General features: G+C 39.2%; 1 protein-coding gene across 1 annotated transcript in view; it reads right to left on the bottom strand.

Annotated features, from left to right (window-relative positions):
• Window positions 1-22500, bottom strand: part of LOC104139668 (17-beta-hydroxysteroid dehydrogenase type 3-like) — a 32535-nt gene extending 10035 nt beyond the window's left edge. The window contains exons 1-3 of the mRNA XM_068925971.1: window positions 22222-22500; window positions 20155-20201; window positions 8072-8147 (exon numbers count right to left, since the gene is read on the bottom strand). Coding sequence (XP_068782072.1) covers window positions 8072-8147; window positions 20155-20201; window positions 22222-22375 — 277 coding nt within the window. The 5' untranslated portion in view covers window positions 22376-22500. The remainder of the gene's footprint in view (window positions 1-8071; window positions 8148-20154; window positions 20202-22221) is intronic.
• Between the last annotated feature and the right edge of the window lie 3931 nt (window positions 22501-26431).

Raw genomic sequence — 26431 nt, 5'->3', positions numbered from 1 at the left:
GCTTCAACCTATAAAAGCAACTCTAGTGGTAAATGATCCCCTAGTGATCCCAGAATGAGAGAATGGTATGACTACAAAGAATAAGGACATTGTGAGCATAAATGCAGGGAAGGAAAAGAACAGAGAAACAGCTGGAGCAGACACCTACAGTGACCTTTGGATTCGAAGAGCTCTATACACAAAATGAGATGGTCTTAAAAAGCGTAGTGATGTTGTGGCCATCTTTCTTGCGGGCAATCAGAAGGGCAGCCAAGACTACAGTAACATAAAAATTAGGATCAAACAAACCATTTGGTCTTCCTCTGTGTCCCCTTGTCTGCACAGAACTGTACTGCTGCAACCAGTGCTGTCAGCCAACAAACAACTACTCCAGATGGCTTTACTCTGTCTCATTTAAGAATGAAACAATACATTAAAAAACAATAAAACTATCATGGTGATAAATGAATTATCCAGGGATAGCTCTTTAGAAAATGATAATAATTCCATAAAGGAGAGAGCCAAAAAAAAACCCTTTCCAATGTTTCTTATGTCTCTCCCTCTCTGTGACATAGATTTATCACAGCCTTTGAAGACACAAGCCATTCCAACCTTTTAAAAAAGTCCTAAGTGTGCCAAAAGCAAAGGGCCTAGGTTTTCAAACATGAGCACAGGTTATACACTTCTTTTTAGTGAAGGGAAGATTAATCTAATGAAAATTTAAAACTGGAATTGAGGTGTTTAATCTGATGTGTTATAAAATGCATCATTAAGAAGGATACATCTAACTCCTGACCTCAGACCACTTGGGAATCTTGCTTGTCAGATAGGATAATATGCTGCCTTTTGAAATTTACCAAGAAGAAAATAAATCAGGCTGAAGCACGAAGTTGGTTAGAATATACACTCTGCCAGAAACTCTCCCTTTAGGCTTAGAGAGTTATGAAGATCATCTGAAAACTTGAGGTAGCAAAATAATGAATGCCTGAGTGGCACAAGAACTGATCTTTGTAGGAATAAGAGACCCTTTTGAAGTAACTATAGCAGAATTTGAATATGAAGAGAAAAGCACTCAGACTAAGATGGCATTCATATTCAGAGGAAATTTGCAGAGAGCAGAGCAAAATAAGAAGCTAAGTTATTTTAACAACAAAAAGGTAAAACAAGATTTAAGATTGCAGATACATGCAAAAAGTTCTATGATATTATAAAGCACAAGTTCTGGCTATACTTTGAAAAGCTTTTTGAGAACTATATCCCCTTATAAATATAGAGTAAAAACATTTCAGAAACGACAGGAAAATAGAGAAGAACTAAAAGAAAGAGGGTAAAAACATAAAAAGATGATAGAAAATGCCAGATAACACAAACTCAGTGAGAAAAAAACACAGGAAATACTATTAATCACTAGAGCACTCACAAACATTGGTCAAGGCACTAAACCACTTCGTTCTGTAGTTGTGCATATTGGAAAAACAGCCCTGAGCAATAATGCCTCACTGACAGGCATCAGCAATACATGATAGGTACAATTTAACAATAGGTAATTTAAAAACCTTTGAGGGAGAAGTGTTAGAGAAGGACTGTTCCACAACATACATGAGGTTACAGGACAGGGGGAACGATGCCTCAGTAAGCCACTATTGTTGACGATTGGAAACAAAGGTGTGTGGGGAAGATTTGTATTAGCTGAGGGCTCCCCGTGTGTCTATTAAGAAAGAGATCTCCTGCAAGCCTTAGATGTAGAACTACACCTATCCCCCGAGGGAATGGATTTGACCATCATGGGGGTAAGTGTAGTTATTGAAAGTCTGGATACTGAATTAGAGATACCAGAAGCATTAAAATCCGTGCCAGAAAAATTGTGGAGCAGAACTAGTACTGATGTGGGACTGCTAGTCTCGGCTCAATCAGTGAATATAAAAACAAAGGGAGGAACTCCTCCAGCCATGAAGCAATATCCAATTCCCCAAGAGGCCGATAAAAGTATGCAAAAACAGATAGATCGATACTTAGCTCAAGGGATTTTAAAATCATGTATATCCCCATGTAACACCCCCATACTCCCTGTAAAGAAAAATAGGCTTGATCAGGATGGGGATTCAGAATATCATTTTGTACAAGATTTGAGAGCGATTAATCAGCATGTCATTGCTCCACACTCAGTAGTACCTGACCCTTCCACTATACTTCTGCAGATACCCCATTGGGCAAAATGTTTTACTGTGATTGATTCAACTGCAGCATTCTTCAGCATTCCAATAGATGAGGAAAGTCGACCTTTGCTTGCTTTTACATGGAAGGGACAGCAAATGACATGGACACGTCTCCTGCAGGGGTTTACAGGGTCCTCAATCATCTTTTCATGAATATTAAAGGAAGACCTGAAAGATATAGAATTACCAGGTGGATCGGCTCTAATACAATATGTAGATGAACTCCTGATAGCAAGTAAAGATGAGAATACTTGCTTGAAAGATACTGTACATTTATGTATTGCTTTAGCAGAGAAAGGTCACCAAGCTTCTCCATCCAAACTCCAGCTGTGTCAAAAAGGAGGTAAAATATTTGGGTTTTATTTTGAAAAAGGGGCAGCGGGAGATAGACCCAGGGAGAGTAGAAGCTGTAGTGAAGCTCCCTCGCCCTGTTATGAAGAAACAGTTATGGGGGTTTCTAGGCGCAGTAGGGTTTTGTCGACTGTGGATAACGGGATTAGGAGAATTAACCAAACCTCTAAAGGAAGCTACGAAAAATGAAGAGGTGGCGCCCATTGCACGGGGCCCTGAGTGAGAGAAAGCTTTCAGAGCGATAAAAGGAGCCGTAGTCTCTGCTCCAGCTCTTGGACTCCCAGACTATACAAAGCCTTTTAATTTGTATGTACACGAACGGAAGGAAGTAGCTAGTGGAGTATTAATGCAGAAATTAGGTCCCCACCAAAGGCCAGTAGCATACTATTCTGCACAGTTAGATCCAGTTGCAGCAGGAGCACCTGCATGCATTAAGTCGATAACAACAGCCGCAATGATACTAAAGAAAAGTCATCCCCTTATACTAGGGCATCCTGTTACAATCCATGTGCCACATGAAGTAGAAATACTGTTGAGACAGTATGCAACTCAAACATTATCCCCACAGCAGGCACATAGGTATGAACTAATTCTCTTAACAGCAGATAATGTACTCCTAAAAAGGTGCAATACTTTGACTCCTGCAACTTTGCTACCATTACCTGATGACAGGGAAGAGCACCACCAGTGCAAACAGGGGATGCATACTTCAAGCAAGCCCCGAGTGGATTTAACTGATGTTCCCTTACAGAATCCAGACTTGATCCTGTTTGTAGATGGTTCATCCTGTTACCTACATGGACGACGGCAGACTGGGTATGCCGTGGTCAGCCAAGGGCAAGTAATAGAAGCTGAATCGCTTCTGGTAAGGATGAGTGCACAAGGGGCTGAATTAATAGCCTTGACACGCGCAGCTTGCCTAGCGAAAGGAAAGCGAGTTAACATCTATACGGACTCTCGATATGCCTTTGGAATATGTCACGCAGTAGGAATGCTGTGGAAGGAACGAGGATTCCTCACATCATCAGAAAAAGTGTGTTGAACAGGGGAGAGAGAACATGATTTATTATCCTCAGGACAGGTAGAAAGGATGAATAGGACTTTGAAAGAGAAATTAGCAAAAATCTGTGTACATACGGGGCCAAAATGGCCAGAAGCCCTAAACTTAGCTCTATGGGATATTCAGAATATTCTGAAACAGCCTATAGGGTTAACACCTGCAGAAATTCTTTTTGGGAGACATTTAATTATACCGGGAACTTATATTCCCACCAAGACCAGCCTATTGGATGGAGATGAGCGGTTGACTCGGGATGTACTAGCTATGCAAAAAAGATTTGAAACCTTTAGAAAACAAGCCCGGTGGTACCAACTCACTCCACCAAAAATATGGGTGCATGATATATTACCTGGAGACAAGGTTTTGATTTAAGTGTTTTCACGAAAGTCTAAATTAGAACCAAAGCAGGAGGGACCATATACTGTTTTATTATGTTCTTACTTTGCTGTTTCAGGGAAGAAAACTGGATACACCATTCGCATGTCAAGTGGGTCGCGAACAACTATCCACCAGATAAGTAATCCATCCCATGAGATGGCTGGGCATATGCTTACGTGCTGATGATGTTACTTACCTTAACCCATTATAGAGAATCAACAAATTTTTACTTATGACCCTATCAGTAATAAAGCCGCAGCTTTTGTCCTAACAATACGCAATGCTTCTGTATATACTATATACCCTATCATTGCGCCGGGATTGAATCACAATGGACCTATACTCTATCCGATAGAACATAGAGTGTAGGCCCTAAATAATGGAAACAAATGGCAAACGGTCGATGTTAGCGCATGCGTCATGCGAGAGCAACAGGGATTTCTCTGTGAGAGTAATACTATCAAGGCCCAGGACATTTGTCTTGATACTGAACAAAATGTCTGTCATTTTGAAATACCTCCCGATGAAACTCCTGAAACTGTACTTGTATATCTTGGAAAAGGATGTGTTTGTATGAGAACCCGTTGTGATTTTGTATCTGTAGATAATATTAATATAAGTGCAAGTAATCACTCGAATATTTGCATCTGTAACTTTACTGAAATCCTAGGATGTGATTTTAATTACTCAGCTCCTGTTATATCTCAGCAGCTGTTGCAGTCCAATTACACACTAATTCAAAATCTATTGCCTACCCCTATCGGGATGAATCTCACTTTAGTGAGAGAATTGCTGCAACATGACAATTTGTATCAATTGCTGAAACGCATCCAAGATAACGGAAAAAAAAAACTTTAACTACTGTTTATCACGATACAGAAGAACTACACCAGGTTTTAGAAAGAGTAAGGAAGGATGGAGACCATCAATGGTGGGAAACCCTTCTGGGATGGTCACCAACAGCGACAGGAATTTTTAATCGCATACTCCATCCAGTCATAATCTTACTAGCCCTAACACTGCTGCGCTTGTTACTTGTCGTCATCTTATATGTAAGATTATGACACCTGATAAAACAATTAATTGAAGTAGAAGTGTTTAAATCATATAAATTGATACGCTAGATCACTGCCTGATTAGCAGAAGCATATAAAACATTATATATAGATTATTGATTTTTGCATAACTTAAAAGGCTTTATCATAACTTAGTATATATAAATACTGTGCTTCAGTTAAATCATTCATGCATGTATCTAGCAGGAATGCTCATAAAAACAAAGGGAGGACTGTTAGAGAAGGGAATTGTAGCCAACCTAGCTTCAGCTTAGCATAAGTCTGACTCTTGCTTAGCATAAGTGCCTAAAGTAGGTGAAGCCTGCAGGCCGCGGGACTGAACTGCAACCCAAAGAACATTGCTGACGACGCGACTGCAAAATCAGCTAGAACCAGCCCTCGAGGATACAGAACAGAGTGACCAGAATGAACAGAGGTAACGGCTGACCTTCGGATAAGATAAGGTACTGTGGAGCAGGAACATAGCAACCGTCTAGCAACCAGCCCGGGATGTAGACATGAACCAATCAGAGGGAAAGAGACCACCGACTCTGTAAAGAAGATTGGAAGAGACTGTCACTGGCAGGCAGGGAAATAAGACTGTAAGGAGCATAATTACTTAAGAATTCTTTTGTTCTGGGTCCCTCCCCGGAGGCACCCAGCTCGAGCTGTTACTTTGGCCTACCGTCATTTAATTAAATAATGAACTCTGCTGTTATATGTGCATGAGACTCTGCTCCTCAGAAACCTAGGCTCAAACTGTTTCCACAACAGAAGGAAGGATGTGTCAAGTGTTTTAAGTTATGCAATCCTCTCAGCTTATGACCTGCTCAGCTCTTAGAGCTAGCTCTTGTGGGAGGACAGAGTTAGGGATAATGATAACTGCTCGGGCTGAGACACTGCTTCTTTAAGCAGTTTAGAAATAAAAAAAAATCAATAAGAGTTTAAAAATTACAAAAACAGTAAAATCATTCTGGTTAAATTTCTGAATCAGCTTTGATTTCCATTGTTTATTTACTCACATAAAATCACAGTAAGTTTAACCTTTCTCCTTTTCTGATGACTGCCTAGCTTAACTACAACAAAGTCTGAGTCTGCAAGCTGAAATCAGTGGAACATTTCTAAAGCTTTAACATAAGCACACATTTAAAAGCCTGATCCAGTGCTCCCTGCTGATTTTAGTGGCCTCCAGATCATACACTCTGTGCTTTCCTTCACTATATCTTCCTCTCCTTCCTTTTGTTTGTGCCATCTACTTGTTATGTACTCATTTCCAACCTGACACAATAACATGAGTCACTCTGGGCTTCAGCCAAAACCCACTGAAAACAATTGATAGAGCTCACTGGGATTTGCCACCAATTTCAGCAGGCTTTGGGAAAATTTCTTTGTGCCCACAACCCACCTGAACATAGTGCAGACACCTAATCAGCATAGCCTGAGCTCCTGGGGTCAAACCGTCCACCTCCCTGAACCAGGGATTACATGAATAACGCTGCTGAAGTCAACAAGGTTTCCTCATGTGCAAAAAGTCATGGGCCACTCTTGCAGGACATGCAGGAGTGTTTGCAGGCTAGACCATTTGAGTGATACCTTTCAGGACAGGGCCAGGCTCTTATGTGTTTCTACAGAACTCAGCACAGGAGGGCCTCAATTAGGAAGGGGGCCAGTGGATGGCCTTAAATAAATCATAGTACAGGGGAATTTACAGTATGTTATCTTTCCAGCCCTCCACCACTTCTTCTCTTTACTTAGCTATGTTAGCCTCATGAATCTTCTTGTTTTCATTCTTTGGTTCTGACTATAATTTACAACACAAAGAAACTATAAAAACTCCTTAACCTTTTTTTTAAGGATTCTGTTATTTTAATTTTTTAATATTTAGCTGCAAAAAAAATGCAACAATGACAGTAGAGCTGGCCTAATTCCCATGGAAGTTAATTTTTTATGACTGTTTACTTAAGAGGGGCTAATGTAGGCTATAGTCACATTGGCCTCATGGATATGGCTGCTTATAGAGACTGTTCACAGGGAGCTGGTGCTTTCCTCCACTGAAACTCCTTGCTTCCGGAGGGAAAACAGGTCTATCCCTAGCCCTGAGGGAGGGAAACGGGCAGAAAATTTAAGAGCTTGATCCTTGACTTCAGTAGCTGCAGGTTCAGAAGTTACAGATTTCTTCACCCACTTCAAGTCTGTCATATCCTTGAGAGATGCACTGCTCTCTCTGCAGATAAATATCCTTGACCTGATATTCTGTTGGAGCCAGCTGTCAAGCCTATTTCAAGGAAAGTCTTTCTGACAGAAGTATGATCTTGGAGTGACACACACGTAACACAGGAACTTGTAAATCAAACTCTCTGCATGGATAGAAAGCATGGAGAGAAAGAGAGACAGTGGGAAGAATAACCATGATTACAGCAATCTTTAAAGTCAATGGAGGATATAAACTCTTTTGACTACTATAAGAATCCCAACCATGGATCTTAATGTATTTAAACAAGCCACTCCCTAGGTTAATTTCCTTTGAAGAAAAGAAAGGGAATGTTAATTCTGAAGACACACTATTTAACTGCTTTACCAAAAGCCAACTGTAACTTGTAAACCTTACAGAGAAAAAGCTAACAAGTACATTCATTTGCTTTTTATTCCTACTTTGTTATTTTCCATTTACATTTATTTTCTTAGGTGAGTTACTTGTTTTTAGATTAAAAGAACTAGCCTAAAGGTAACCTTTCTTTCCCAGTCGCAAACTGATTAGTAGATTCTTCAGAAAAAATAAGTATTACATCTCATTTACCTGCATTTACAGTTTTTAAGTCAGTAGAGAACCTGCATCTATTTTTGCATCTAACCCATTCTACTCTTCGAACTACAGCATGTATTTTCAAAGCTATCCATGACTAGTTTGGAAGGATTCAAGCAAGGGAGTATTACCACAAATAATTTGTAGCCTTGTAGCCATATCTGGAAATGGACTCCAGGTCCCTGTAAAGCCAGCCTGCTAAACCTGAAGATAAGTTTGAGACAAACACCAACTTCAGTGGCTACTCTCTGAAGTTTTTCAAGAGTTCTGCTTATCATAACTATATTTAGTCCATGTTTTGCCAGCTACAAGAGAGGAATATGAAAGTTGTTAGAGAAAACAATGAGGTGACAAGAATCTTTATAAATTTTCTCAGTTTTGCAATAAAAACAATTATGGATTTTTTTTTAATTACATTCGTTCACCCATCACCTGCCTAATGGGCAAACAACAAATGTTAAAACGAGGCCAAACATTAATCAGACTTCTTACAGTCTGCCTAAACATCTCCTTCACTATATAATCTTGGACCTTTACAAGAAAAATATACTGGACTGTTGTCCAAAACCCCCAAAATATGACCCAAAATAAATAATCTGAACCATTTTCAAATGAATGAATGTCCACAGGGAGTGAAGACAATGTGACATTTCCCATAAAATGAATCTTTATTTTTACTTGGAAAGGGAAGGCCAAATATGCTGATGACTTTTACAAGTCCTTTTACAAGACTGCCCTCCACCCTCTTTTTTTTCCCCTCTCTGAGAGGTAGATTAAACACATTGAACTGAAAGCTCAAAAGAGTTTGAAAGGATTTGGAGTTTACTCATGTGTTTTATAGAAATAAAATCTCATGCAGGTCAGATAGCTAAATTTTAAGTGTTTGTTTCATTAGATGCAAAGTAAAAAAAAAAGAAGGAAAAAAGATGAAGAAGTCCATGCATAAAAATTCAAAATACAGTTACACAAAGATACATCCACAAAGATGTTGGCAAGAGTTGCAGTTTACAACTGTGAACACTATTTAACACAACAGTCCATTTGTAGTCAGTTCGGTATTACCATGTGCAGAACAAACGCAGAACAAATAGAGAAGGGTATTAGTCTCCCTTTTTCCTTGGGCCTTCCATTCCCATCGGTTCAAGTTTTAGGCAGAGCTTGAGAGAGAAATATGCCCCTAACTTGTGAAACTAGGTTATTAACAAGCAGCAGCTGAACTGAGTTGTGCACACAAAGAAAAGAAAGATAGAGCTGAAACTAGAAAAATGCCCATGGGAGCAAAGAGAAAGAGAGTTAAAATTAGTTAGCACAAAAAAGCCAACTTCATCTGAAAGTACCAGGTTTGCTTAGAACAAGAAAGGAACTGGAGAAGCCCACACACTGAACGCCCATTGATTGCTGTTGCTGACTCCCTGCAACGCTTTCTCCTTAAACCTATTTGAGGAAAACAGTTTGTCCTATTGAGCTCTTCTGAAACAATGAAAAGAATGTTAAGAAAATGAGGACCTTTTTTAAAAAATTCGCTCCGTTGAGAGTATGAGGGGTAGATTGTCTATTAAATGTATCAGCCACAACCATTTGCATTTTCAGCACAAAGAGCATGCTCACAATTCTCTGCTTTTGCTCCAAAGATGTTGTCCCAAAGAAGGGTTCTTTCACCCGGTGTGCAATGAGCCGAAAAACACACAGGGTCGAGATATTTGTTTAATTCATATCTGCGCAGAGATGGGTGCTAGGTGGTACTTCCACAAAGCTAGCACACCCTGGTTACTGCACAGCCGACACTTCATACAGTTTGAGCAACCGTTATCAGTACATTTTACAACTGCATTAAGTCACCCTCGTTCCCATTGGTTCCTGCTAGGTCTCGTCTTCGTTTAAAGTCAAAATATCCTCTTTCTCTACTACGCATGCTCTATGGGGAAGGGGCTTTGGTGGGTAGGGGGCTTTCCTGCTCGTGGGTGGGTTTTTTACTATACTAGTTAGGATAGTTCATCCGTAGTTCAAGTAGTTCTCTTTGGTTTATCAGATGTTTTTGTTCTCTTCGGGCTTATTTGGGTACTTCCTTATCTGGCTGACTTTTGGTGTAATCTTGCTCCTTTCTTCAAGGCCTTGTTTTGTTAACTATCTGTGAAAGACTGAGTAATGCCCTATTCTCCTTTCCCCCCCCATGCCTCCAACAGTTCCCCCCTTTGAGACTTAGATTAATAATTCATTATTTCAAATAAGTCTCATTTAGTGTCTTTTAGTTGGAAATCTCTATCTTTATGAGGCTTTTTAAAAAAATTGCTTGATGGTTTCTTCCCATTGGCGTATATCTTGTTGGAATTCTTCTCTATTTTTTATAGGGAGGCTTTTAGGGTGGGTTGTGATTATCATTACAGGTGAGGATCCTGACGTGGCAGCTCAGATGATTATACCCTTGATACATCCAAAGATTGTGCAAACTACTATAATCAGTATTACAAGTATAATCAAGGTTTGAAGTAAACTCTGTAGCCATCCTGTTAAAGAGATTCCCATCCCGTGAAGTATTTTATTTAACCACCCACTTTCCATACCGCTCCTCAGATCACAACTAGTTTTTGCCACTCGTTTCATTCGATCAACTTGTTTATCCAGATTTTCGGTGATGTTAGGGATATGGACACAGCAGCTGTCATTTTTAAAGTCTAAATAGCCACAGACTCCGTGTTCATGTAATAAAAGTAAATCTAAGACCAAGTGATTTTGTAAAGCCATCTTGGAGGTGGCCTGTAACTGAGAATTTAGTTCCTCCATCCCAATTCGTGTCCACTTCAGAATATATTTCCCTTCTTTGTTACACCATGTTATGGTACTATTGGGTACATTTTTCCACATATGTTCCCACATTGATGTTAAGTTAGTTGTGAGTATTCCCCAAGGTACTAGTGACTCAGCAGACTTTGGAGTCGGCAAACAAACAGTGATCTGAGTTACATCATGGATTTTCCCAAAAGATTGTATAAGTTGTAAGATCAGATTAGTATTACTAATAGGTGAACATAGTAAGATTAAGAGTGTTCTCATCCATAGTCCTCTAGACATTGTGGTTTAGTTTGAAAAGATCAGTATTCTTATAAACAAATCTTGTGACTATAGGCAGTAATATTGCCAACCCACAACCAGACACTCTAACTCAGTGTATGCACATTCAGAATTCCAAGTGCAATTCATTAACCTGTAGAGTTCTTAGAGAGTCTTAACTTTAGCACTCCCATTTGTGTAGATGTCCATTGTCCTTCTGGAGGAGCTTTATTCACTCTCGTGTAGTGGATCCAGGAGCCGATCCCTTCCACCTTCACCACAGTGTATGTAGTTAGGAGCACAAGATAAGGTCCTTTCCACTTCTCTTTTAATGGTTCATCCTTCCAGGTCCGGATATAAACCAGGTCTCCGGGCTTGAAATTATGTACTGGAGAGTCTAAAGGAAGTAGAGCTCGCTGGTTGAGATACCTGTGTAAAGAGGATAACATCTGTGAAAACGATAGATAGTAAATAGTCTTTCAGGATTTCCTCACCTTTGATATGCATTTGATCACTCTGATTTCCTATCTCATTAACAGGATACGGTTTTCTGTACAATATTTCAAAGTGACTTACCCCTTTCCTTGCCTGTGGAGTGATCCTAATTCTCATCAAAGCAATTGGTAGAATATCTACCCATTTAAGTTGGGTTTCTTGACACAATTTAGAGATTTGTCTTTTAAGGGTTTGATTCATTTTTTCCACCTTTCCACTAGACTGCAGTCTCCAAGGGGTATGCAGGTCCCATTGTATTTGGAGGAATTTAGATACTCCCTGAACTATTTCTGAAACAAAGTGAGGCCCTTTGTCTGAGGATATGCCCTCATGGGATTATTTCCTTCAATAAGATCCTAATTACTTCCCTAGCCCTATTGTTGTGACAGGGGAAAGCCTCAGGCCATCTAGAAAATGTATCCACTAACACAAGTAAATATTTATATTGTCCACATTTTGGCAATTCAGAGAAATCTATTTGCCAGTATTCTCCAGGGGTTATCCCCTTTCTTACTTCACCCATTGGTGGTTTCTTCTGAAATTTAGGATTGTTTGCACAGCAAGTTTGGCTTTTTTTTACTGTTATATCTGCACTTGTTTGCATTTTCGGTCCTATGGTGTATCTCTTGATACTGCTCACCATAGCATCTGATCCCATATGTGTTTCTTCATGCAACTTTTTAAGGAGAACTTCCATTATCCTAGATGTGGTTGACACTTGTTGGTTTGGAGTTACCCACCATCCTTCTTCACTCTTTGTACACCTTAATCTTTCTGCCAATTGATTTTCTTTTCTTAAAATCTCTTGTCCATATTTTATTCTGCTCCCCTGGGAGTTCAACAGCCCACATTCCTTCCAGATAGCTCCATGAGCATGTGCAACTCCGAAGGCATATTTAGAGTCAGTATAAATATTAACCCTCTGACCCTTTCCAATCTCAAGGGCTCTAGTAAGAGCAATGATTTCTGCTTTTTGGGCTGATGTATTTCAGGGTAAGGGTTTAGCTTCTATTTCCTCCCAGAGGGCTACCACTGTGTATCCAGCCTTCCTTTCCCCATTTTGCATAGAACTGCTACCATCTGTAAATAGTTCCAAATCTGCATTTTTCAATGGCTCGTCTTTCAAATCTGGCCTGCTGGCATATACCTGTTCAATAGTTGCTAAACAACATGTTGTAAAGGTTCTTGCTCTGCCATTGGTAACAAAGTGGCAGTGTTAAGAGTTGATACCACGCTTAGGGTAACGTCTTCTTGATCTATCAGTGTGGCTTGGTATTTGGCTAGTCGGTTTGGGGAAATCCAATGGTGTCCCTTTTGATTTAAAATAGCCACCACTGCGTGTGGGACTAATACTGTTATTGGTTGTCCCAAAGTGAGCTTCCGAGCCTCTTGAATTAATAAAGCAGTAGCAGCTACAGCTTGGAGACAGGCCGGCCATCCTTTGCTTACTTCATCCAATTGTTTTGAAAAATAAGCTACTGGCCTTTTCCAGCTTCCAAGCGTCTGAATCATTACCCTAGAAGCTACCTGTTGTTTCTCATGTACATATAACTGGAAAGGTTTTGCTAAATCAGGGAGGCCTAAGGCTGGGGCCTCTATCAATTTCTTTTTAATTTCATCAAAGCTTTTTCAGCGTTCTGGAGTCCATTTCAGCAGCTCCCTTGGGCCCTTGATGGCTGCATATAAGGGTTTGGCTATAAGTCCAAAATTGGGAATCCATATCTGGCAGAACCCGGCCATTCCCAGAAACCCTCTTAGCTGCTTTTGGTTTTTGGTACTGCTATTCAGCATATAGCTTCCTTCCTTTCCCCCACCAGTGCCCATTGTCCTTTTGATATATCAAACCCGAGATACCAGACTTTCTCTCTTGCAATTTGGACCCAGTATCTGGCCAGTCCCAGAAAGTTTAGCAGGCTTATTGTTGCTTCCATACAAGCTTGTTCAGTATCAGCTCCAATTAAGATCTCATCTACATACTGCAAAAGAGTTACACCATCTCTGTCATTTTGCCACTGTTCTAATTCTTTGGCCAATATCTCACCAAACAAAGTAGGACTATTTTTAAATCCCTGAGGAAGAACAGTCCAGCACAACTGTCCTTTCCTTCCAGTGGTCGGATCCTCCCATTCAAAGGCAAAAAGAGTTTGACTTTGCTCATCTACTGGAATGCAGAAGAAGGCGTCCTTTAAGTCTAATACTGTGAAATAGGCATTACTCTCAGGTATAGATGCTAATAGGGTGTAAGGGTTAGACACCATGGGATGTATATCTTTGGCTATTCGATTTATAGCCCTCAAATCCTGCGCTAATCGATATTCCTGGGAATGGGGCTTTTTTACTGGCAAAGTCGGTGTATTATATTCAGATTAACATTCTCTAAGCAGTCCATACTGTATGAAGGTATTTATCAGGGGTTCAAGGCCTTTACAAGCTTCCAGCCTAATGGGGTACTGATGCACCCTTACCAATTTCGCCCCTTCTTTTAGTTCTATTTTAATCGGACTTTTTTTTTTTTTTCGGTTTTTTGCTCTTCCTGGTTTCTTAGAAGCCCACACCAGTGGAATTACCGCATCTAGTACAATGTTCAGGATATTTTCCTCAGGTTCTTGCGGCGTCCTGTCTGTCAGCAAGTAGATCTGGGCCTTCCAGGCAGCTTCAGGTGGGATGTGGAGCTGCACAGCATTCTCAGAGAAAGTTACTTGTGCATTTAATTTGCATAGTAAGTCTCGTCCCAACAGAGGTAGGGGGCATTCTGGCATATATAGAAACTCATGAATTAATTTGGTGTCCCCAATTGTACATTCCATTGGTTGTAAAAATGGCCTTAATGTTCTTTTTTCCATTGCCCCAACAATAGGTATAGTTACTTTACTTAGAGGTCCTCTGCAACTAGTGACTACTGAATGAGTGGCCCCACTGTCAATTAGAAAATCTATGGTTTCGTTCCCCAGCTTAACTGGAACCAGGGGATCAGCTGGGGAGACCTTAATATTTTCCCCCAGTCCCCTTCAGTCATTGTCTGAATCTTCTAACATAATGTTAGCCTCTTCTACATGATCTTACTCTTTTACCCTCTTTCGATTCAGGCATTCATTCTTCCAGTGTCCCTCCTGTTTACAGACCGCACATTGATTTGGCCCCAATGGAGTTCGACTTTGTGAGTCTCTTCCCCTCATCATTCCACCTTGTCCCCCTCTCCCCCTGCCTCTTCTCCTATCTCTCCCTCTAATATTATTCCCATTTATTGCTGCTGCTAACAGAGATGCTTGCAACTTTATTCTATTCTGTTTCTCTTTTCTTTCTTTCTCATCCCTGTTGTTATACACTTTATATGCTATTTCTATCAGTTGAGAAATTGACACTCCTCCTGCTCCATCAACTTTCTGTAACTTTTTTCTTATGTCCTGGGCCGACTGCCCAATAAACAACATATTGAACATCCTCTGGTTTGCCTCGTCGTCCGGATTCAAATCAGTCAATTTTCTAGCTACTTCACATAACCTTCCATAAAAGGCTGATGGATTTTCCTCCAAGCCCTGGCTCACTTCATAAAGTTTAGACACGTTCTTTGGTTTAGGCACTCCATGTTGAACCTCATCTAGTATCAATTGCTGATATTGCTTCAATTGAGCTCTTTCTCCTCCTACATTAGGATCCCACTCCGGGTCCTTTTTAGTGGGCAGAAAAGTCTCAGAGTCATCCTGCCTATTATTCCTCCTCCCCCCCCCTTCTTTGGCTTTTTCAACAACCATTCTTTTTTCCTCTGCCGTGAAAAATGTGTTTAACAAAGCTTGTACATCTCCCCAATTGGGATTATGTGTTAGCATTATAGTTTCTAACAACTGGTGCATTCCTTCAGGGTTTCCCCTGTATGATCCAGCAGATCTCCAACAAAGAGATATGCAAACACTTGGACACTCTGGAGTTTTGAAAGCTCATTTTAAGGGCTGCATTTGAAGTACTCAGGAAGAGAACTCTAATTGTCTACATACTGGCAAATTTCCCTTTGTCCACAATGAGCTTGACTCAAGCTGTTTCCAATCAATTTGGAAAGCAATGGAGACATGGTCTCTGTTTCCATGGTCACTTATTTCTATTTGTAATTTAGGGATGTTTGGATAGGGATTATTTTAATTTTTTAGCATGTAAACCCAAGACCAAATATCAGCCATGTCAAAAAACAAAACAAAAGCAATGATTTATTTTTCTGGGCTTCTCAATATCATCTCAATTATATTTTTTGTGTCATTTGGTAGAAAAATCCCCTTCTAAAAAACTAAGTAAATGATTCCTATTGCTAAGACCTGATGAGTTGTATCTTAGCTTAAGACAAATGCTTGTGGCAATTTTATAAAATTGTTAATTGTCAGATGAGAGAAGCAGACTCTCCTTTGCTGCTGTTTATCAGACTAACCAGAACTATAAGGTTGTAGCAGCCATTTCTTAAGGCAAAAGAAGCTACACTTGACTACTCTTTTGCTTGCTCACTCACATAGAAAACATGCATCCTTTTCAGAAACAGATTTCACAGGACATTTTAACTACCATGAGATTCAAATGCAACTTCACAGCAAGCAAAAAGCATTGTGCTTAGAAAATGATTTCCTGGCCATCCACACTAATGGTTAAATCGGCTTTAACACTACTGCATTCTAGATAAATATAACTTTTAGTGGAAATGTCTTTAGCACAAAGCATTTTGCTAACACACAAAGGCTTTGACGTTAGAGGATGGAATTTCCCATCACAGATAAGAGTAAGCACTGGCTCCCAGCACTGTGCAGTATGAACCTGTATATATTAGGAAATCCTGACTCCCAGTGGTGAAGGATTAAAATGCTTCTGAACTACTGAGACTATTAAAATGTAAGATTATTACTGCCTCCAGTCATAACAAATAATGATAACTTAGCATTTAGAAACTGGGTTAATAAAAAAGAAAGGTCGAGCAAGATCTGCTTTCCAGAATCTTGCAAAGCCACTGTTTAAAAGCTAAAATCCACATTAAACTAATGAAAAAAAAATCACTGTGCAGCTTCTAGTGCATTTTTGCAGCTCAGCCTGAGACAAATTTTCAAACAACAGAAGTTACATGCAAGGCAAGACACAAATTTTTTTGATTCAAACCGTGCATGTAACTACTGCAGTTTCACTCACAAATTGCTGATACTCTACCCAGACAGAAACACAGATTTAATAATTTAAACCCCCTAATAATGTTTTATGGAAGCCATAGTTTTACATTTCTACCTATCGTGAGACTTTTCTCTCTTCCTCGAAATTGCACTGATATCGTCTCAGTGCTTCTTTCATTTTCTTTCCCTGGGGTTCAGACCTGTAGGGTCTCTGTGATTCAAATCTCTCAAATCTTTCTGGTCCAGCAGACCAGGACTGAGACTGCAGGGGGGCAGTAGGATTCTGCACGCTTTGTGCTAGCCCTGCACCTGCGCAACAGAACTAGGATAGCAGTATCTGCAGGAAAAAATCCAGGATCAAGTGAATAAATTATAATATGGATGCAACTGGAGCAGGATAACTCAAATCATATTTAGCTTGCATTAGACTGCTGGTAATACTGCACACAATTTCAGGAAATGAGACAAAAAGATTTGAGATTTGAGAAAATGTTGTATTAATAAATGAATGCAGTGCCTGTCTCAAAATGGTCTGCTGAAACATTGATTTTAACATAAGCAGCAGCCTGATTTGTAAGAAAGTTATGCACTATTAATAATAACAAAAATATTCATTAAACCAGCCAGCTAGGTGAGGATGTGAGCGACCAATGTCCTGCTTGTGTCCTCACATCAAATGAAAAGTCTGCAGATGATAAATCTCAGAGTATGGTATGGCCTCTTCCATAACCCACTAAATTTGAGGTGCTAAACCAGTGACAGTCACTAAAGTAGATCTGTGGTTATTATCTCAGAAAAAACAGAACTATCAAGACTGTACCAGTACTGTGAAATGCCAACAGTTGAGTAGAGATGTCAAAGAGCTCTGAGACGTGACAGCCTAGCAGCACATTCACAGATGACATTTTTTCCCTTGTTATAAGTCTGGTGAGTCTAAATCCCATCAATCCAAGAACTAATGGACCAAATCTAATAGAAACCTGGCTTTTGAAATAAGTATAGCAAATTAGAGCCAATATCCCAGTACCCTGATGTCACAGTAGCCAGTTTAAGGAACTGAGTCTATATGCTCAAGAAGGCCAGGCCTTTAAAATCACCCTGATGTGCTAGAAATACTGACAGTGCCTTCATGGAAACCTGGACTTTCATTTAGAAGAGAACAAGCTCAAGGTGTTTGTGTGCTTGCCTGTCAACAGAAGCTCAGGAAACTAAAAGGACAATAATTTGCTCTGAAAAATCTGTCCTGAAAGCAACAAAGTAGTGTATATATATTGACCTGAAGACCTCAGAGCTATCTGGCTCTTCACACAAGTCCAGCCAGCTATTGAGCTTGATATGCTTTGCAGAGACCTGTATTAGCTATAAACCTTGGAAAGAAGGGTACTGAATCAGTAAATATTGTAATGTTCTTTGCCTGGACCTCTGCCAACTGGGCTGTACCTAATGAGCCACCTACTGAGATTTCCACATAAAACATTGAACAGGGAAAGCCACATCGCACTGGCCTTCCAAAACCCAAGAACTGCTCTCCCTAGTCTCAAGTCCTGTATACTACCAAGAAGTGTGGAGCCCCCACATTAGTTTGTGACTTGTTATCAGCCCCTTTCTGAGCTCAGGACGTCACAGAAATCCATCACTTGGTGTCAGAGCACAAACTCTAGAGGAACTGGCATTACCTGCGGCCCTGTGGCCAACAGACAAGACCTGTGGGGAAGATGCACATCACAAGGGCTGCCTTCACATCAGCCCCTGACACGAGAGGGACCTACGCCAGAAGAACATCAGATCGTTTTGTGCCCTGACATCAGACCAGCAAGACAGCAGAGCTGAGCCAGAAACTCCAAAGGCACACAGACATTAAAACAGTAGGGTCAGATTTATTTATCCACGAGCCACACACAAGTGTGTGCTTTGACCTCCGCCAGCAAGATGAAGGTGCCAAGCTATGAACTCATGTGGTGTGGACTTGAGATCTGCCCCACAGAGCAGTAGCTGAGCAAAGCTTAAATCAAAGAGACCACCTGGGGAGAAAGGTATGTCTCAGCATGGATAAAGGATGGCTCTCCATCATCCCGCAAAGCCAAAAATAATTAACACATGTTCCACAAAAACTTGCCAGTTCCAGCCAAGTTTTTCAAGAAAACACAGTAGTTGTTTTACTCTTTCTCGTGGTGTAAAGCAGCCATCCTGCAATAACTGGCTTTTAATGGGACTTACTGTTGCATCACCTAAATAGCATGAAGGAAGCAGAACAATGACAGAGATTCTGATTTAGACATTCACAGGTGCCTGCAAACTTCACCTGGATAAAATATCACCAGGTGCTCACTTAAGAAATTAGTTCAGCAAGCTGCATGTGCAGGTGGCTACACCCAGAGGTGTGGTTTTAAAGATACAATTAAGCACTTATACTAAATCCTTCTCTCACCCATCCCATCCTTCCCCAACCTATTCATTCCTCTAGCCCTTTCCATTAACAGAAGGCAACATTTTCCCTTTTCTCCCACAGAAGAGCTTGTGATCTTTATCACAACTATGATGAATGTTGAATGTTAAACTTGGCATTTGTCCTTGTGCTTCCTACATTCAATGCCCTTCCAAAAGTACTTATTATATTGCCACTCGCAGGAATCAAAATCATGAGGTAGGTGCTTAAAGTAAATAATGCATATGCTTAAAAAGATTGGCTTAGAAAGTCCTGTCAATTAATTCAAAAGCAAACTCATTTTCCTTTCCTCTGAGATATATTTTATATATAATTTATGATCAGAAGGGATCACATCTAATCTAAATACTGACATATTAGAGGCTGCTAATTTTCACCTGGTCATCTCAGCACTGGAGGCAGTAACTCATGTATCATTGATATGCAGCTTCTAGAAAAAAGAACCTTTGAATGAAGACCTCAAAGAAAATCTACCACTTGGTCACTATCACTAGCAGCAAAGATGATCTGAGAGGCCACCCTGCCCTGGATAGGCAGGGGGGTATAGAATGGGGCTGCCCTAGTGACTCTGCACAGCAGCAGCAATGGGTTACCATGGAGCCGATGGCAGCTCTCAGCTTCACCGTTCCTCCCTTCACTCTCCTCCTACTCTTAGAGCTACTGATTCTTCCTTATGCTTTTAGATTTTGTTATAATTTTCATAACTTATAGTTGTTCATTTACGTAGATTTCTCATTTATTTGTGGTTTCACATATATCTGTCAAGCTTTTCTCTGCAACTGTGAGGGCTACAAAATGACTCTACATTTTGTATGTTTAATGCTAGACAACCCCATTGAAAGACACACAACAGATCAACTGCAAAACTGGGAAAAAAAGCCAACCCAGGAGACTTCCTGCTCTGGATAGACAACACAAAATCTTTTAGACTACTCAGCGTTTCCATTTGATTTTCTTGGTCCAACGCGAGTGTTGGGGCATGAATGATTTTCCTCTGAAATGCAATACCGCTTTCCTTTCAGAAGTTGATTAGTGTTACTCTGCACATGCAGAGGAGAAGGATTAGTACCATGTTTGTCATACTGGCTCTTAATCCTAGAATAACCTTAGTAACTTTCAGAGTTTGGTGGAAGGGTAGCACTTGCCATTTAGTTAAAATAAAATTAAAGGGTAAGTAATCTATCTTACCTCAAAGGAATATGCTTTTCCAAGCCCATCTCCTGCTCCTGTGACCACTGGAGAAAGTAAAAAAGAAAAAAAAGAGAGATTACATTTGTTACTCTGCTTTAGCTTATTCTTTCCTGGATTCTTTAATCTTCATCTTCTGAGTTTCTTGACCATTACTACCTAAATGGTACTCTCCTAAAGCACAGAATCAACCTTTTCTTAAGATTTATTTCCTTGTGACTTTTTTGTCTAACAATTTTTGTCATATAATTCAGCACTTTTGCTCTTCAAATCATTTTACTAATATTAGAAAATCCCTCTCCACTGTAACCCAGCTGGTATAGTAGGTAGTTATTTTTCTCATTTTCAATAGGGAGACACACAGCAATAAATCAATTGTCTACGGGGTGGTAGAAATTTCTTCCATATGCATATTTTTACAAGTTTTGCTTTGCAAGTTTTTTACTTATATGTTGGTGCCAGAACGGCAGGAGATAAGGACTAATTGGTCCCTGAAGCTGATGTAACGTCTTTCCTTCACAATAAATCTGTCTGTAAGGAAACATCACAGCAAATTTACCACCATCTATGAAGTGCTCTTCTTCCAGAGTTTTCCTGCTCACAGTCTACCTTTGGATTTAGTATCACTGGGAAAGTAACTAAGTATTGGCATATGTAAAGTACCCTGAACTTTAGAAGTTATGCAAACAAATACCAAAGAGGAAATACAGAAAGAAAGCATTATTTATCACCATAAGGAAGAAATACAGTAGGAAAACACTAAGACAATTCCAAGGTAAACCTGGTAAGTTTTCAGAGCAAAATGGAATATTAGTCAATATCTGAAAAATGCTTCTGCACTGCAGGTATTTTTTTACATTCCTAGTAGACTAGCAGATACAAAGCAAATGTCTGTTGGGAAACAAGTTTCCACCTGCCAACTTTAATTCTCATGATTCTCAGGATCTCATGTGCCATGTGATACAGCAAATCATTCAAACCTATGAATTTCACTGCATCCAGAAGATTATACATTTTTAAAAGGACAGAGCATAAAAGGTGATTCCACTGAAGGAAGCAACAGTCTCTCAAACTTCAATGGAAACAAGATTTTTGTATAGAAACTTCCACTCCGTGACCCTCTCCCTCATGCACAGATCTGAGGCCCATGCCTCACTTAAATCAAAATACGGCCTACATGTTATTTCAGAAATACCTGGTCTTTAGGCAGGTCTTCTGCAAAGGAATGGATTTCACTCTTCATTATTCCACTGTTAAATGTGCTTATTAAATGCTTATTAAATCCAGTGAGTTCAAGGCTCTAATGTGGAGGCAAGAAGGAAGTACAAGAGTACTGATAGGGGTTCCTTGTTAGCAAGATGCCACCATTGATTACATCTGTAGCCTAGGAACTCAGAAAATGCAGTAACTTTTCATTCCTACTTCATCCCAATAATCTAACAAGCCTAAGAAAAATATCAACATTCAGTGGAAAGGTGGTGTTTGTTAAACATTTCTGTTATTTTTATGAGAACCTGTAATAGCTCTAAAATAGAACTGCCAAGTAGCAGCCTCTGAAGTTTTTAGGCAGAAGTAGATTTGTCTCATTAATGATACCATTAAGGAGAGGCAACCAATTCAGGAAAAACAGACTGGAGCAAAGTCACCAGGAACAAAGAAAAGTTGCTTTGAAGAGTGGAGGCCATATGCTAGACATAAACTAGTTGCTTTACATAACAGGAAACTGAGGATATAGGCAATGTTATTAAAACTAAAGCATTTCCAGTAGAGAAAAAACATCAGAAGTAGGCATGAGGAAGGAATTCACATCTATTCACCAGGTATGTGAGCTTTTATCAGTTTGGTTATTTTCCTACTTTCCTCAAGTGTGCAGAACCTTCTGGTTCTTAAACCAAAGTTACTAAGAGGAAAAAAAAAAAAGAAAGAAATGAAGCAAACCACACTTAGTGGAAGGCGTGTTTTGTTCTGAAGGGACAGGGTAAGGGAACACAAGGAAAACCTCTCCTGATTAGTAACATAACAGTTCATCGCTCAGTTACAAGAAAAACATGAGGAAATTTCCTTTACCTGCCCATTCTCCCAGTGACCGAAAGAAAGCCTGAGGCAAAGCATTCCAAGTATGTGGGAAAATATATTTCAGAAATCGGATGCATTTTACCAGAGTACAGAAACAGATCAGAGCCCCAATAACAGTGAGCAGCTGATGCTGGAACTCCTCCATAGCGAAGGCAGGGAGGTGGGATAAAACAGTCCCTATCTCCCTGAGAAATGCCTCTTAGCACACTGCTAGTCTCTGAGCGCTGGCCCAGAAGCGAGGCGTCTAATCAAATCACGTGATTTTCTTTTTCCAAGGAGTGTCCAGAGTTTAGATTAGAATAACATCTCTACACTACACCCAGATTTGTAAACTACTGAAAAAAATCCAAACTAAACAATGATTTCTGGTGCTTGCTTTAGAGGCAAGGTTTCACTCCTTTTCTGGAAACTATCCAAGAACAAAAAGAAGAAAAATATTTTTATTGTCATTGTTTAAGATTCAGAGAGACTAAAGACAGGTCTAAACCAAAACCCCCACATAAGAATATTCCAAACCTTGGGGATAATACACATCAGCACAACTTCTTACAGTGTTGAGGAGTTAGTTAAACTCCCTAGTCTAGATACTTCCAGGGCAAGTTCACACTGAACTTGTGCTAAGGCCAAAAAATTGGATTTTTCTTCAAATTTCAAGGGTAATAACAATACCTAATTCTTTCTATACAGAGAAAGCAATATCACATAACTTTTCAAAGAGCTTTCTGAAAAGAGATTAATACCATTATACCCATTTTACAAATGGGGAAATTATGGCATGAAGAGGTACAGTAATATATTTAAGAAGGAATAGGACTTTCAGCTCTTCTGAAAAAGTCTGTTTGAACTAGTATTAAAGTTGAGGACAGGTATCAAAATCCTAAGAGGAAAAAACATTTACAAGAATGCTTACTGCAAGAAAAATAGTCTGAAATCAATGAAACTCAGAAAAAAGTGAAAAAAAACCAAAAACCATTAACATATAGAAATTCTCAGGGCACACATTAGTGTCACATTAGTGACACCTTCAGCCAGAAAACTACAATATGCAGATGCACTGCAGAGAAAATGTGATGACTGAGTCACAAGGAATGTAGCACTAAGTCTGTCTGTAACAAGAAATAAAAATCAATACTATTTAACCTAACAAGAACTCAGTTCTTTACACATAAGATTTCAGTATACTTACAATTTTTATAGCATAGCAGCTCTTGTTTTACTCCATAAGTAAGGCTAGTCAGAACATAAAAAGATCTGAATATTAAATTTCCCAAAGTATTTACAATCACAAATTCTCTAGAGAATCATTCACTATTCAAGGAATATTTTAAATTTGGATAAAATGCACCATATTTTTCACATGCAACAAGGATGCTGAATACCTCCTTTAAGAAAAAAAAAATCCCTTCTGTTTGACTATGGAGCCAAAACCCAAACTTCCATAACTGTCAGCTTCCTCTGCTGCACTTCTAGCTCTGCCCGTGCTCCCAAACCACCCTGTCCATCTTCTTTTCCAGAGACTTTGGTCACGAGTCTGAGATATGCTTCCAATACATCATGGGCCTAATATTCTTAAAACAGGCTGAGATAGCAAGAGAAAAAACAGTAAATTCTTATGAACGTGAAGTATTATTTGTCGAGCCCAGTCTAAGTTTCCCCCAGAGGTATTGCTTCTCTAACTTTCACAGGAATCATTTCAAGAACTTTACACATTGCATGGCTAGAAAGCTGCTTGTGATAGCTGCTGCATTTTTTTTCTCTTAATCTCCTCCCATTACTGCTAGTCTGCTGCTAAGCAATCCCTATAATATTACAGTTTGCACAGATTATTGTACAGATTAATATTTCTTTCCAAACCAATTACTGTTTAACTGGAACCTGTTTTCAGGGTTTTTTTTAAAGCTTCTTATGTTCCCTTACATAAGATACCCATTGCCACCTGTAGGACTTTTGAAGTTTTAAAAGCATTAGACTGAATTATGAAAATCAAGTTCTTTGGCTAGCAACGTGTATCTACATGACACTTATGTAAGGGAACATGATTTTCAGAAGTCAATCCAATATTTTTTTAAAAGTAAGCCACTTATTAATGCTTAAATATGTATTTTGAAGGCTAATGTTTCTTTGTAACCATTTTTTCCTCTGTTCAAAAAGAAAAGAAAATGAAGCTTCACACAGCAACTAAGTCATGCAATTTTGCAATTAATTTAGTATTTGATTAAGCTAACATGAAATCTGTAGAAAACTATGATCAGGACTATCTACAGATGTATACTAAGAGGAATCAGTTTAAATTTACTACTTTATTTGCTGAAAGACATAATTACTCAACTAGAGGTTCTGAACAAAGTGGACATTTCAGTCATTGCTTAAATTCTAACATGAGAATTGTGTCAGAATGAGCCCATATAATCAGAGTTTCAACCAGCTAATTCAGAGGAATCAATATGCTCTCTGTAGAGACAGAGGAAGAATACTAAGGGATTGAAGTCAAGTTCCTCTTTGAAAGGACGTACAGGAACTTTTTCTTCTTCCTTGGCCCATTTTGACACCCAACATTAAGTTCACTTGAAAGCTCTTTTAGTTAGTATCTATTTTTGGTTATTTCTAAATTATCTTTTAAACCATTCTGAGTAATATTATCATAAAAACTGTAAGAATGAAGTCTGTATTTTAGCTAAGAAGTCCAAGCCAGAAGGACTTCAGAAGCATGATATGGACTATGAATTAAATTAAATCACTTCCACTACAATACAGAATGAACTAACCAAACTACTTCAACTATAGTAGAGAAGTTGATTGTACACAAATATTTATGCTATACAGGTGTGCTTGAAAGCATTTTTACTTGTCCATCCCCACAAAAATAAAAAGTTAAAAGAATATACTTTGTATCTCTTTATTTATAAAAGGTACAGCAAAATATTAATCAATTAAAATACATTTGGTAGCTGCTCCTTTGTAGGAACTACATCTTTCTTATTTAGTAGGTGCCATTAGGTTGTTCATTAGTATTGCAGTCAAACTGCTCTGATAATCTTTTAGTAATTGATAAAAACTTTCCTATTGCCTTGTCCCACTACTGAGAGTTGAGGCTCAATTTACAGACCCCTCCCATCCCCCTAATAGTTAAAAAAAAAAAAAAAGAAAGTCACATCTCTTATCCAGCTCTGGGCAACTGGAAAATCCAGACTTTTGTTTCCATTTCTAGTATCTTCCACTTCTAATATCTGCAATCACTCCTCCTTTTGCCATTCAAATCCATGGGCAGCTCAGCAGTTCACCAGAACCCAGTCCTTCCTTTGAGGTTGGTCAGAGCTCTGACTTCTAGCGGCAGGAAGCAGAAGCAACTCCAAAATCTTCTTTTCCCTTAAGGAATGCAGCTTGTACAAATAGTAAAGTACCAGGATGTGGTTATAGAGACATCAGGATATTGCTGTTACCGGGCCGGATCCAGATCCATCCAAATCAGTGCAAGCATCCACTAACACTGATTAATGTCAATTCTACTTAGAAACTGATGATCGATGGCTTAAATGAACATCACAAACAAGTAACCTGGTTTGAGGTTTTTAAAATTTCATTATATAATGTAGTGAGCAGATCTGAGCTTGAACACCACACCTAGTCTTTAGGAGGGCTCTTGAAATCCAAACCTGGATTGCAAACAGCTTCCATTGTTCTCGTTCTGGGCTGAAATGATTACATCATCTCCCAGAGTCTAAGATTTCAGCATTCAGTTCCAAAAGAGGGATTGTTTCTAAAAGCATGAGGCAAATGGGGTGTTTGAGCATCATAATGGTGCAACTGTACCTATTTTTCCAAGGAGCTTTTATTGGTTTGTAGCAGGGAATGGATGGAAGCCACGTATTGATTTCTGCATTAGGTCTTGGCAATATGAAGACGTTTACTTCAGTAGATGTATGCCTATAAAATTATTCCAGTATAGCTATGCTGTGAAGTATCCTATTTAAAGAAGGCCCTCAGGTAGCTCCTAGAACTTTTCAAAACACAGTGGTTTCTTTTTAAAAAGTTTTACAATCTATGCAGATTTTAGAAAGGAGATTAATAGAAGGAGATATGAAATAATGGTACGAAGTAGATCAGGAGCTTCTGTCCTTTCTCAATAACAACAGAAGAAAGCAGTGCTGTAAGAATGCTAAAAAATAGAAGAAAATGCAGCATCACTACATGAAATCTTTTT

The sequence above is a fragment of the Struthio camelus genome, chromosome W (assembly GCF_040807025.1).
Source record: "Struthio camelus isolate bStrCam1 chromosome W, bStrCam1.hap1, whole genome shotgun sequence".
Lineage (NCBI taxonomy): Eukaryota > Metazoa > Chordata > Aves > Struthioniformes > Struthionidae > Struthio > Struthio camelus.
This window is presented reverse-complemented; position numbering and strand designations above follow the sequence as displayed.